Source organism: Rhyacophila brunnea, unplaced genomic scaffold (genome assembly GCF_057557595.1).
Source record: "Rhyacophila brunnea isolate RB1 unplaced genomic scaffold, BYU_Rbru_1.0 scaffold_4, whole genome shotgun sequence".
In the NCBI taxonomy this organism is placed as follows: domain Eukaryota; kingdom Metazoa; phylum Arthropoda; class Insecta; order Trichoptera; family Rhyacophilidae; genus Rhyacophila; species Rhyacophila brunnea.
In genome coordinates this window covers 52,281,107-52,294,966 of record NW_028233068.1, presented here as the reverse complement: position 1 = coordinate 52,294,966, position 13,860 = coordinate 52,281,107, and the positions used below count along the sequence as shown (strand labels likewise).

General features: G+C 35.9%; 1 protein-coding gene across 6 annotated transcripts in view; it reads right to left on the bottom strand.

Moving 5' to 3' along the window:
• Positions 1-13,860, bottom strand: part of Gat (sodium- and chloride-dependent GABA transporter) — a 40,557-nt gene that overhangs the window by 5,058 nt on the left and 21,639 nt on the right. For all 6 annotated transcript variants that reach the window (XM_085953697.1, XM_085953701.1, XM_085953696.1 and 3 more), the window contains exons 3-12: positions 10,023-10,273; positions 8,949-9,220; positions 7,961-8,062; positions 7,429-7,612; positions 6,970-7,160; positions 6,297-6,477; positions 5,997-6,121; positions 3,940-4,184; positions 2,771-2,974; positions 1,481-1,648 (exon numbers count right to left, since the gene is read on the bottom strand). In XM_085953697.1, the coding sequence (XP_085809823.1) occupies positions 1,481-1,648; positions 2,771-2,974; positions 3,940-4,184; positions 5,997-6,121; positions 6,297-6,477; positions 6,970-7,160; positions 7,429-7,612; positions 7,961-8,062; positions 8,949-9,220; positions 10,023-10,111 (1,761 nt within the window). In that variant the 5' untranslated portion in view covers positions 10,112-10,273. The remainder of the gene's footprint in view (positions 1-1,480; positions 1,649-2,770; positions 2,975-3,939; positions 4,185-5,996; positions 6,122-6,296; positions 6,478-6,969; positions 7,161-7,428; positions 7,613-7,960; positions 8,063-8,948; positions 9,221-10,022; positions 10,274-13,860) is intronic.

Here is a 13,860-nt window from a genome sequence, read left to right as displayed (position 1 = left end):
TGAAATGAAAAAGTTTGCTGAAACTGAATGCTGACACATGAATACACTTATCTAACTAGTTAACTCAATTTAGATCAAAACTGTAGATGTGTGATATTTTGTGTATTTTTTGTCAACCTGGAAAGACATACAACTTTATAATTAGAGGTATTCAGCAAGGTAGCAGGTAGGTATTCAGCAGTAGCGAAGGGTGGGGGTAGGCTCTTAAAATCCGCCATAAATAGTGCACATTAAACTTTGTTAGTCATACGTATCAGTGGCGAAGGGTGGAGGTAGGCTGTTAAGATCCGCCATAAACAGTGCACATTAAACTTTTTCAGACATACATATTTGTTTTCATTGCAATAAGACTACAATTTACAGATAGTGTTAGTTAGTTTTTAAAATTCAATTAAACCCTGAGAAACCAAGCCATAATAGATAATAGTCAAAAAATACATGTCTATCTATAAAATATCTAAAATTATGCAATTAAATCATACATAACTTTGAATATTTTATAAATAGAATAATATTTTTTATTTATTATAGTTTGGTTTAGGCAGGGCTTAATGAATTAATATGTATTTTTAATCCAATGAAAACAAATAACTATGAATGAAAAAGTGTGCACAATTTTGTCGTATTGCCCAAATTAGACCAAAACTATTATGGTTTCGTTTAGGCTGGGTTTAATTGATTTTTAAAAACTAACTAACACCTCTGTAAATTGTAGTCTTAGTTCAATAAAATCAAATAAATATGACTAAAAAAGTTTAGTGTGCACTATTTATAGCGAATCTTAACAGCCTACCTCCACCCTTCGCCACTGATACGTATTTGTCTTTATTGAACTAAGACTACAATAATTTACAGATGGTTTCGGTTAGTTTTTAAAAATCAATTAAACCCAGCCTAAACCAAACCACAATATGTAATTTTAGTATATTTTGGGCGATACAACAAAATTGTGCACACTTTTTCATTCATACTAATTTGTTTTCGTCGGATTAAGAATACATATTACCCATATTGTCGGTTCTTTTTTTAAAATTCATTAAGCCTTACCTAAACCAAACTATAATGATAAAAAATATTATTCTATCTATAAAATATCCAAAGGGATGTATGATTTAATTGCATAATTTTAGATATTTTATAAATAGATGAGTGTTTTTCGACTATTATCTCCTATGGCTGGGTTTCGCAGGGTTCAATTGAATTTAAAAAAAAAAACTAAAGAACATCATCTGTAAATTGTAGTCTTATTTCAATGAAAACAAATACGTATGTCTGGCAAAGTTTAGTGTGCGCTATTTATGGTGTATCTTAACAGCCTACCTCCACCCTTCGCCACTGGTATTCAGTGAATGGATAGAGGGAGAAGGGTGCGGAGAATATCACGAACAATCAAAATCTGGTTCTAGAGGAAATATTAACTGGAAATAAATGTTCAACGACATTCGCTTCCTAAACGGTTACAGTTATGATAATTTCTTACCTCTTCCCTTGTGCCAGGGGTGATGTACCAAAGGTAAATCATGTATCCAGGGATACACAGCATGGAGGAAAGCGCAGACATCCAACCGAAGGCGTGTGACCACCACGGATATGAGTAGTCCAAATACTTGACGGGAGTGAACTGCACCAGGTTGAAGAAGAATACACCCTGCGCGGAAAAGACACGTATTATTAGGAAATAATTAACATGGGTAAGTACACAACTGTTTCAGTTCTACGTTGGAACACAGATCTACGAAGCGTGTAGGATTGGTTGTTAGTCATCCAAACCCATCGATCAAGCGGCGTTCTAATCATTACGGCTTCGGCCACACCGAAGTGCTTAGCTTAGTGCTAAGCTAGGTCCTATGCTTGTCTACTAAAAACACTACTGCCAAATTGCACGCTACGTGCTTAGGTACAAATTCAGTTGACATTTGTGAGCGCTCAAGTCAACAACGATGTCACTCTCAAAACTAACCAGAAAGCTACTTCTCACAGAGAATTTAAGTCTAAAATTTCGAAAGTCTCAAATTCGAACTTGTTGGGTGCATAATGTCAATTCATCTCGAAGTACTCTTGGAGAGTTTCAACTTCTCTACAAAGAATTTCGGAAATACGATGAAGAGTTCTTTTAGTTTTTGAGAATGAACCAGGAAACATTTGACTTATTGTTGGGCAAATTAAGAGACATTACAAAAGAATGATACGCATTTCAGATATTCTATATTAAGTAGTGTTTTTTTTTTTAAAACTATAAAGGCTTTATTATAAACTGCTCCTATTAAAACTTCCTCCATCTTGCAATACAATAAAATTAACAAACACGTTTGTTCTCCGGGAGACTCACTAGGTGACTAATAATCACATACCGTAGCACTAAGAACCAAGCGAGGCACCTACCTGTGTGGCATCCGGCAACAGTGGGCGCAACTTGAGATAGCAGAGTTCTAATATTAAAATTCGAGTCGGAGAGATTGACACTATTTAAATGATCAATTTTTAATAGAACATAAAAGCGTATAGCATTATTACTTATTAGGTTGATGTAATTTAATTAAGTCGATTAAAACGTGATGAGTGCTGAGGCTTGCTTCAGAATTAATACGAAATTAAGCCTCATACTCATAAAGAGCTCAGTAATAGATACATATCTATATTTTAATGTAAATGCGAATGCTCAATCGACTAATCACTAAGCCACGGCGGAAAAATACAAAGTCGGAAATTTGAGACAATTTGTTGATAATTTGAATCTTAAAGATTTTTATAGATTAGAAGATTAACTTACAATACATATGCAAGGCGTTGTAAAGACCCAGCAAAACTTCCACCAGCCCATTGGGTAGTAGCCAATCATCTCCTTGATGCCATCGTAGAAGCGGCCAACTCCGAACGCCCAGGACACGGAGACGCATTCGAAGAAGATGAGGAAGAGCAGACAGAAACCGGACACGGCGTAAGAGTCGAGGATTTGGAACACGTACATTCCACCCTGAAAGATTTTAGAATATTTTATGAACAAGGCAAAGAAGATAGTATAATTATATATATTAAACGATATCTACGTTAATTCTAATTCAATCAAGGAAGTGTCAACTGTGTATAGCCAGCTAGATGATCACCTTGAACTAACTATGAGACTACATCAATAAGTTTAGTTTAATCAAATCAAATTCTCTACATCTTCCCCCAAGAATACGGCGGTCATCGATAGTTTCATCTTCTTCTTCTTCCCTGTCCGCCCCTTAGTCGGAGCATACCACGCGGCGCCTCCAAAAATCCCTGTCCCTCGCCAGTCTTTTTGCTTCATTCCAGGTCAAACCAGCATATCCGTAGCTCCGCTGTATACACTCTATAGATGGTATTTAGCGGCCTTCCAGGACGCCGGAATCCGGTCGGCTTGAAGACTAGGCAAGCCAGGTTGAGGTTCTCTTCTGGTATCCGCACCACGTGGCCGAGCCAGGTCCAACGTCGCTTCTTCACTCTTAGTGTAATGAGAGGCTGCTTGGTGCGTTCCCTTATCTCCTCGTTGCTCCTAAAATCATACCACCGCATACCCAGTATCCGTCGCAAACATCTGTTTTCGAAGCTCAGTATACGGCTGCTCTGAGCCTTCGTAAGGTGCCATGGTTCGCTACCGTAAAGCAGTACCGTCAGAATGCAGCAGGCAGTAATAGGCAGCAATAGGCAGCATTTGGTTTTGACCGAGTACAATCGTGAGTCCCAGACACTCCGCATCGAGTTGAAAATTCATCTAGTCAGCGTTTACCTGTTTCTTCTCTCGCACTCTATTGGATTTCTTGACCAAACTCTTGTTCATATGCACATGATAATATTGCCAGTAAATTTTCCCAATTTTAATTGATCGAACTTCGTTGCAATCTTTATAAACACCGTAGCGCTCAGAGGGATTATTATAATAGTAATAAATAAAAAATATAAGCCTTTTAAAATCACCTGCGATATACAAGAAAGTCCAACGATGTAAGAAAGCGCGCAGGTAATGGCGATGAATATCTCCTTGCGTTTCCTCAAAAGGCCTGGCCACTCGTCAATGATGGCCGTCACGAAGCCCTCCATGGTACAGAACTGGGAATCGAGACCTATAAGAAGCAGCATGAAGAAGAATAGACATGACCACAATGCAGAACCAGGTAGTTGTAACACCGCAGATGGATACGCCAAGAACGCCAAACCAGGACCTGCAAGACAAATAAATCGAATGTAATCCACTGGAGTTTTAACTTGGTAGACTCATGAGAAATTTTCTAAAGAAGAACTAAATACCTACAGAAGTGTGGTTATCAATCTTTACTGAAGATGTCCGGTTACAGGGAAACAATAATATATTGGGTTTTACCAATAATTATGAATCTACCTTTATGTAGTACCTACCTACTGGCTACAGTTTTAATTTTGAATGAATAATACTCACGAGCTCCACCAATACGTTAAAAATCAATTTCATAACCGTGTGTAATTATCATATAAATGTTCTTTAATACTATCGATCGAAGGTACTTGATAGAATTTGAATTTAAATCCATTAGAATTTAAATGAACATTGTTTACCGTGAGCTATAAGAGATGGCTGTATAGCATATAGATAAAAAAAATATGAGTTTTTTCATGGAAAATTCCAGACGATAGGTAGGTACCTAATGCTCCAATTTTATTAGATTCGATAAGAACTTCATAAATGCCTTTCCCTTGTATTCCGGTGGTTACGTATTTTAAGTGTAGTACAAGTAATGCTATTCGGTTATCTATTTCCGATACAATCTCTCATTTTGAACTATGATACGTCCAACTGCATACGACTCAGTGGCGAAGGGTGGAGGTAGGCTGTTAAGATTCGCTATAAATAGTGCACACTAAACTTTTTTAGTCATATGTATTTGTTTTTATTGAACTAAGACTACAATTTACAGATGGTGTTAGTTAGTTTTTCAAAATCAATTAAACCCTGCCTAAACGAAACCATAATAGTTTTGGTCTAATTTGGGAAATACGACAAAATTATGCGCACTCTTTCATTTATAGTTATTTGTTTTCGTTGGATTAAAAATACATATTACACATATTATTGGTTAATTTTCTTAATTCATTAAGCCCTGCCTAACCAAACTATAATAAATAAAAAATATTATTCTATTTATAAAATATTCCAAGTTATGTATGATTTAATTGGATAATTTTAGATATTTTATAGATAGACATGTATTTTTTGACTATTTTCTATTATGGCATGGTTTTTCCAACCTAACCTAACCAACAGAATCTGTAAATTGTAGTCTTATTTCAATGAAAACAAATATGTATGTCTGAAAAAGTTTAATGTGCACTGTTTATGGCGGATCTTAACAGCCTACCTCCACCCTTCGCCAGTGCATACGTATACACATGGGCCCCACATCCTGAACTGTGCCTCCAGGCCACGATGTTTGGAGGTCCCCCCAACCTACCGCTAAGGTTAATGGCAGTGTAATGTCCTACAGTAGTTTTCCCCAAATGGTATTCCGTGGAACTCCAGGGTTCCGTATAAAATAAAGGGTATTCAGTGTATTTTTCCACTTGAATTGTCAGCTCTCGGCAGAAACACTGATCTCGACCCGTTTTGTGATATCCAAGTAACATGCGACTCTTCGCCATATTGGATAAATAATAGTCATTGTTATTAGCCAGGAGATACACTAAAAATAATTATAAAATAAAATCCTACTCGTGAAATAACGTCGCAGGTGACTTTTTTATTATTAGAGAAAATTCGTGGTGTGTTTATCTGACTTAACTTGACCCGACCCGCCACAGCCGTCCACTAAACCCGGGCCATGTGTACACATTTCCGGACACGAAGACTAGATATTATAACATGACAGCTTTAGACGTATTCTTCGACAACATCATCCTAGAGAAAGTTCTTTGGATTCTGGAGCAACGAGGTCTTTTAACCATCTATCAACAATGGAACAATCCGCACAAAGGACTGAACAAAATTCTTCAATCATTGTTACCTGATGCAGCCACTTCAGCCACTGGCCTCTGCTGCTCGTGTGCCATGAATCCTACCACTGAGAAGATGACAAATCCGGCAAACATACTTGTACTCGAATTTACCGTACAGACTATAAGCGCGTCTCTGAAAAAAAAATCATGATAAGATTAGTAAATAATATAATTAAATTATCTATATTATATAAGACGTAATATATTATTACTGTTACCACACATCAGCAATACAGATTTAGTTTGAAGAAGTCAATCAAACTGATCTTATAATCAAAAGTTTGTGATGTTATGTCAAAAGGACTCACTTATATACATTGTTGTTGAATTTGTTATAACTTCCAAGAGCCACAAGTGTTCCGAGACCTAAACCGTATGAGAAGAAGATTTGCGTGACAGCGTCAATCCACACTTCTGATTCTCCAAGTTTGGACAGATTTGGCATCACGTAGAACTTGATTCCTTCCATTGCACCAGGAAGTGTGATACCTGAAAATAGCAGATAGGGTGAGTAGGTACGTAGATAATATATTGCATAATTACCAAGTTTTCTTCCATCAGTAAACCCTCTACGAATTTTGTTTTATTCCACACTGGCCTCACTACTGGATATTCAGACGATTGCTTGTATGGCAGATCTCGCCGGTTGATAATCATAATAGATTAATTTTAGGTGGACATTAAGGAAATTACATAGTTACCTACTTGAAAACAGAGAAAGAATCTGAATAAATTAATTAATATTATGTTTTTGTAGGTATTGTATTCTTAACCCATCCCGTGCGTCCAACGCAACCGATGCGTTGCCATTAGATACCACTAGCATGATAATTAAATTTGGTAATTAACTGGTCCGCAGCGAATGGTTTTTAAATAGTCATATTACAATGGGTCTCACAGACTCGGCTGTGTTATCGATAAAATCTTGGTTAAATATTTAACGGTAGCCATTTAAATTAGACATGGTTAATGATGACTTACCTCTGATGAGTAAGATGGTCAGCAAAAAGTAGGGGAACAAAGCTGTGAAGTAGACAACCTTTCCGGTCCACCTGACACCCTTCCAGATGCAGAAGTAACAGAGGATCCAGACGAACAACAGAGTTCCAGCCAGCTCCCAACGAAGAGAGCCAACATGCTCGATTCCGTCAGAGATCATCAGGGCACGGCGCCTGTTGACCAAGAAAACATATTATATAATAAGGAAGACAAAACCACATTTGAATGGCGATTTTAGATTATTTTAGTCTATTATAGAGAATAATGAAGCCTAAAAATGCACTCGTTCATTACTTATTAATGGTTAAAGAGTTATTTATGAATTTACTGTAAAACTTTGTTTGATTCTATTCATTCCTTAACTGAGACTACGAAAAACTGACTGAAAAATTCCAATAAGAGAGGATTATGTATTATAATTTAAGATTCCCATTGACTCACTCCCAGAACTCCTTGACGGGGTCGCTCAGCAGGGCCGTGGATACATTCTTAGCGTTGATAGTGCAGACTCTTTCGAGGGTTCTATTGGCATTGATAGAGTCGAAGCACATAAGGGATTTCCTGTCGTAGGGATTGACGCATGTCGCTGTGTTCCAATAGTTGTCGCAACTGCGCCATGGAACATCTGATAAAAGATAATAAAGTAATAATTCTACAATATCAACACTGATGTAGAATTTTTGATAATAAATTCATTAAAGCTTCTTCGTTTGAATAATTAATCGTGAAATTAATTAGATTTTACAACAAAGTTTAAGATTTACGTTTATTCATGCAATATTTCTACCGTTCAAGACCCCGAGCGACTTATAAACGTTCTTATAAACGTTAGTTTAATATCGCATAAATGATATCTACATTGTCATAACGAAATTGGTTTAAAATGCAAATCAACGAATTTTGGTTTACAGAATGTTTGATTAACCAATATGCTATTATGTAAAAAATATACAATATCGTTAAAGATGTTTACCGGCTCTCAAGGACATGAAGAAATAGAAGATGGCCCAAGCGAGGATGACAATGTAGTACACGTTCATCCAACAAGACATCACTGCTGCCGCATATCCAATACCTATGGAAAGAAGAAGACAAAACATTATTACTTGTTTTATTGAGTTTATTATTCGGGCTCTTGCTTCAGGATTCAGACTGAACATTATTCAGAACTAGCAAATATCGTCAAGTATATGAATGTATAATTTCACGTAGGACAGTGTTTCCCAAAGTGTGGTATGCGTACCCCCTGGGGTACGGAAAGAGTTTGGTGGGGGTACGCGCTGCACCGAGCTTTGGCTGCGCCTGATTCAACAAGTATTAATACGATACCAATACAACATGCATGCTAGAAAGTTTATCGCATGTGGAAGAAGAGCAATAATTGTTGGAATTAGCTTCAGACGGTTTCTTGAAAAATAACTATAAGAAGTGTACTTTAACATCATTCTGGTTGCAAATGCAACATGTGTATCCAGTTTTGTCAGAGAAAGTCCCGAAATACATCTTGCCTTTTCCAACTTCATATCTATGTGAAGTTGATTTTTCAGCATTTGTAGACATTAAGTAAAAAATAAAAATTACAGGCTTTTGGAAGTGGAACCGCATCTTAGATTAAAATTAACAACCAGGGAACCAAATTATGATGATCTGCCTCAACATAAACAATTTCATTCTTCTCACTGATTATAATGGATGTTATTTATAATATAACCTTTATTTATATTTTATTATGAAAGAACTTTATTTTTCGATTATTATTATTTTGTTAACATTTTTTAGTACATACTAAAAAAGGAAAAAAAATATTTTGATTGTTATTAAAGTAGTTATACGCATATTTTTTTTGACGAGGGGTACTCGGTGTTACGAAAATTATAGAAGGGGTATACAGATGTCGAAAGTTTGGGAAACACATGGTGACAACGAGATTCTTTTAAAATATGCTAATAGTTTTGTCTTACCCTTGAATATGGGAGCAATTTTAAACACGCCCAACCCTCCAATGGTGAGCATCTGACCCATAGCCAGCTCCATGAAGAACATGGGAATTCCAGCCAGGAATAACGTGAGGAAGTAAGGGATGAGGAAAGCGCCACCTCCGTTCTTGTAGCAGAGATAGGGAAACCTCCATACGTTGCCGAGGCCAATCGCGAGGCCCACTACTGATAGGATGAAGTCTAGTTTGCTCCCCCATGACCCTCGCTCTGGGTCTGGTTGGTCGACTGCTGTTGGTCTGAAAGAAAATAGAGTTTTAATAAATACTTATTTAGATTAACATTACAATATCTACCTTGAAATTCGTAATAATGTATTTTACCTTTCATGTGTTAAACCGAAGTATCTTAAATTTATAAACAGAAAAATAATATATGTATACAAATAAAATGTCAATGGGTAGTTTAACGGAATACGGAGTATGCTATTTGATATAATTTACTGACAAATTACCTTAAAAAGTATTTTAATTAATCAATACGTATCGAAAAATACCAACCAACTCTTTATTGTAATACCTAGACCGACAATTTTCAGGCTGTGGCACTGAATTGCGAATTATGCCGGTAGCGCTAGTTATTGAATATCTTAAAATACAATGCGGTAAACTGTTCGCAATAATTTAAGATTTTCGATTGTATATTGCGTTAAAATTATTACAGTCCTACAAACTTATCTAAAGAACGGTCAAAAATGGAACTACGAACTACCATTTGGACGCCATTCGGAAAACGTCATCCGAAAGTCAGATTCAGTCCAGTTGCGAGCTTTGATTGGGTAGTTTTCGACAGTGGCTCCCCCATCCATTCTTTAGATGAGTTTGTAGGTCTGTACTTACCATTTCTTTGAATATGCAGCAATCAACAGTTTCTCATACTTATTGCATTCGAAGTATCAATCTCAGTTCAATAAAAACAAATATGTATGACTAACAAAGTTTAATGTGCAATATTTATGTCGGCTACTGCTAACTAGACTTAATCGCCTTAATTTGTTATACTTGTTATAGTATTAAGTTATAAAAAATGTGAATTACTTACTTCGCCACCTGTCCCCCCGTTAATTCAATGTCTTCTCCCGAATCGCATTTCAGCTCGAGCCTCGTCGTTTTCGCCCCGTCCTGCGCCATTCCGGAGACACTTTATTCTATTGATTCTAATTCTTCTTCCCTAATGTCTTCTGCTTTATCGTTTGCTATTTCCTCGTTTCCCTTACTCCCACTTGGTTGTTCGTCTACCGAGGAGCGCCGCTGCAGCGCATGTCAGGTTCGAAGGGTTCCCGCGGGTTAATTCTGCAATAACAAGAGAGACATTATAATTAAAATTCGCGATGAGAAACAAATTTTGCTACAGTTTTAACTTGCGCTTGCCGAAAGCCACTTCATACTACACTACCAATATCACAAGTCACAACTCACAATACGCAAATTTATACTTTTGTTAAGGGGAGGATTAGTGGTATGTATTTTGCACTTGTAGTCGATCGGTTCAAAATTAAATTGTACATTTTCACCCTATTCACCCCATTTTTACCCTTATTTCACACTATACGGAAAAAATCGACCGGTTAAAATCCGAATCGGCAACAAGTTCACGCTCTTCTCACACTATACGGTTTATGCACGGTTTTTTTCCGTCACAAGCTCAGTTTGTGGTCCGTCTGATGTGAAAGCGTGCATTAGGTCAAGTACACCACTGAGTCATCGGTGGCCGCCCGGGTGCCGTGAATACAGTGGTAATGGACAGCTGCTATACGGCGCCGTTTCGGTTTTTAACCGTCGCCGTGTAATATGAAAAGGGCCATTCGCGCCACTAAAAGAATGTCACCGTACGATCAAAACGGTATAATGTGAAAGGAGCGTTAATGTTTTTCTCATGAAAATTAATGAATCTTTTTGTCAATTATTAAATGGCTTTGAGGACGATAACAATGTTGTAAATACAATACGACAATTTAGTTTAACATACTATTACAGGCGGGCCTCGGCTTTCGCACGTAATTAGTCCCTGAAAAAATCTGTTCGAATGTTGAATGTTCGAAAGTAGAGGGCTATAAAAAAACATCAAAAAGTGTAGTTTAAAAATATTTATTTATAAATGGGATAATAAATTTAACGAGGCGTATTAGTAATCAGGTGTTTTCTTTGTAAACTTGTCATGAGATAGTTGAATACCACCATTTTACGTATTTGATAAGGTGACAGGGGGCGGATGAGAGAGGAGCAACTGCATGAAAGCGAAAAGTTTTGGAATTATCAATAAAAATCTAAATTTTAAGAAATGTACGAAGTAGCGAATCGTGCGAAAGTAGAACGTTCGAAAGTCGAGGGCCGCCTGTATTTCGTTTTAAATTTCTGTGACTACTCATTTAGAATCTGTAAATGCCAGCGATTTTCTGTTGATTTTCGGTGATTTTCTGTCAGACTGTCGGCCTCGCAACAGTTGAAACCATTCGTATAGATATAAAAATATTCCAAGATATTAAAGTGATGCCTTATATAAATACAATAAAATACAATATCCCTACATTCCCTACAACTACTTGTACATAATAAAAAAACTTACTAATATTGTCTGATACCTACTTATAATTATTATTTTTGGTTACAGTATTTGATTCTACATTGATATTTATGATTTTTATTTTATTTTTTATCATGCGGACCCAGAGAACATAATATCATTAATGGGATCATACTCTACTGCGTATCCGGAAATTTGTACGAATGATGTTCGCCGTATGACACTTTATCGTGGAATGTTGTGTCGGAAATATATGCTCGTATATTTAAGACCGTCTAACCTCTTTGGTTGTATAACACGGTTCTTGTCGGCTTACAGGAAGCCAGGGGCAAACAAATTCTGAAAATAGCCGATATACTGGATTATTTGTTAGGTTAGGTTAAGTAGAATTGGAACATTATTGTGTGCAACACTCCACGAACGGTGCTATACTATACGGTCATCTCTTTCCGATAAGAAAGCTGACGGCGAACTGTGCTACGGTGAAATGCAATACGTATACATGTGACCACCTTACGGGTGTAGTATAATAGGCTACGGTTGTTGAGTGTGGAAAAATATGTGATAAACTTAAAACACGTATTAAATAATAGGTTGTTTTCTACATTTAAATAATTCTGTGTTCTCTGCGTATTATCCAGCACTAATACTTTCAGGAGCAAATATATATATTTCAAAAAGCGTCGTTATTGCAAATCTGCATTCACGTTTTTACAGGATTGTTGTCATATTATCTTACCAAGGCGATATGCAGTTAAAATATAACTACATCTACATTGTAATACAATTAATTGATTATTGGAAATTTGCATTCATATCGTTAAACTGTTTTGCTAATGTGTCCGTTTTAATATTGAGATTTTTTATGTGAAGGAGTGTCCTGGTAAACCTCAACGAGTCCGTGTATGTTTCAGTATGTATTAAATACATAGCAAACCTCAACGAGTCCATATAATATGTTTCAGAATGTATTACATTGTAGGAGAAAATTGATCAGATATAATAAACAATATGTACAATTATTATTAATTCCTAATCACTTTCTTAGCAAAATTTAAAAACAAAATAATCAGTCGAAAATGCATCTAGTATGAATACAATAAAATGTGTGCAAAACTTTGCTGTAGTCTGGCAACCTCAGCATATCATGGCAGTCGCATCCGTTGCCGCGTTTCCGGAACTCGATTGCTTCCTGTCAACTGCCAACTGACAAACGGCAGCGATTGATAACCATTGTACTGTACTATATTCTTGATTTCTATTACAATTGTATTTTTGGCAAATGCTGTGTTAGTATTATGAGAAAGTTTACTATGAATGTTGTTCATTTTATACAGATTTGTCTGTTTGTCGATTTGGTTCTTGACCGCCTCACGAAAAGCTTTCCGAATAGGGTTTTTACGAGTAGTCTTTTAGGTTCATTCTCTGTAAGTTTACCAGATATGAGACCGATAAGTTCATAAGTGGACCAGTCATACCCGTTGGACCCGGCCATAGCTGGCGTACATGGTGACATTGCTTAGATTCAAATTGATAATTAATAAAATTTTGAAAGTAATTTCTAAAAAATTTAAATGATCGATTATATTATTTGACAACTAAATGAATACTTTTACGGAAATATATAACAGCTAGATATTACCTGAGCTTACAATAGTACACCTGTTTGATTATAAAGATAATATCTCTAGCATAATATGCTAGAGATATTATCTTTATAATCAAACATTGAAATATTCAGTGGCTTCCATAATTTCAAGCACATTGCGGAATTATATCTATGAGAACAATATTATTTATAGTTGTCTCTCTTCACATTTAACTATAACTAAGTTTCAATCATTTCATTCACTACAACCAAATAATATTTCATAATTGATTAATTAAGTTTTTTTTGAAAATATGGGTATTATAATTAATGTGGGAGAAAAATAAACCATTGTCTTTTGATATAATTAAACATTATATAATTCGAAATTAGCTTTCATGTATGAAATAATGTCGCGTTTATTTCTGCAGGTATTAAAATTATCAATAACATACTTATTAGTGATTGTTTCACCAATAAGTCTAAACATATAAACAAAAGTATAATTATTATTCTAATTTTGAAGGTTCAAAGTAAAAAAATATTATGGGACAACTTTATACCAGTGGCGGATTGGCACATTGGAAATATTTCACACGTGTGCTTCGGGCTTCAAAACCTGTTATACATTTCAAACAATTAAGAAATAGAATAGATACGTACTACGTATTAATGGAATGCAATAAAACCTACTAAAAAAACTAAAAATTGATTCAATTAATTTATTTCATAGGAGGCTTCTAAATTAGCTAGCGCCCAGGATCTGCA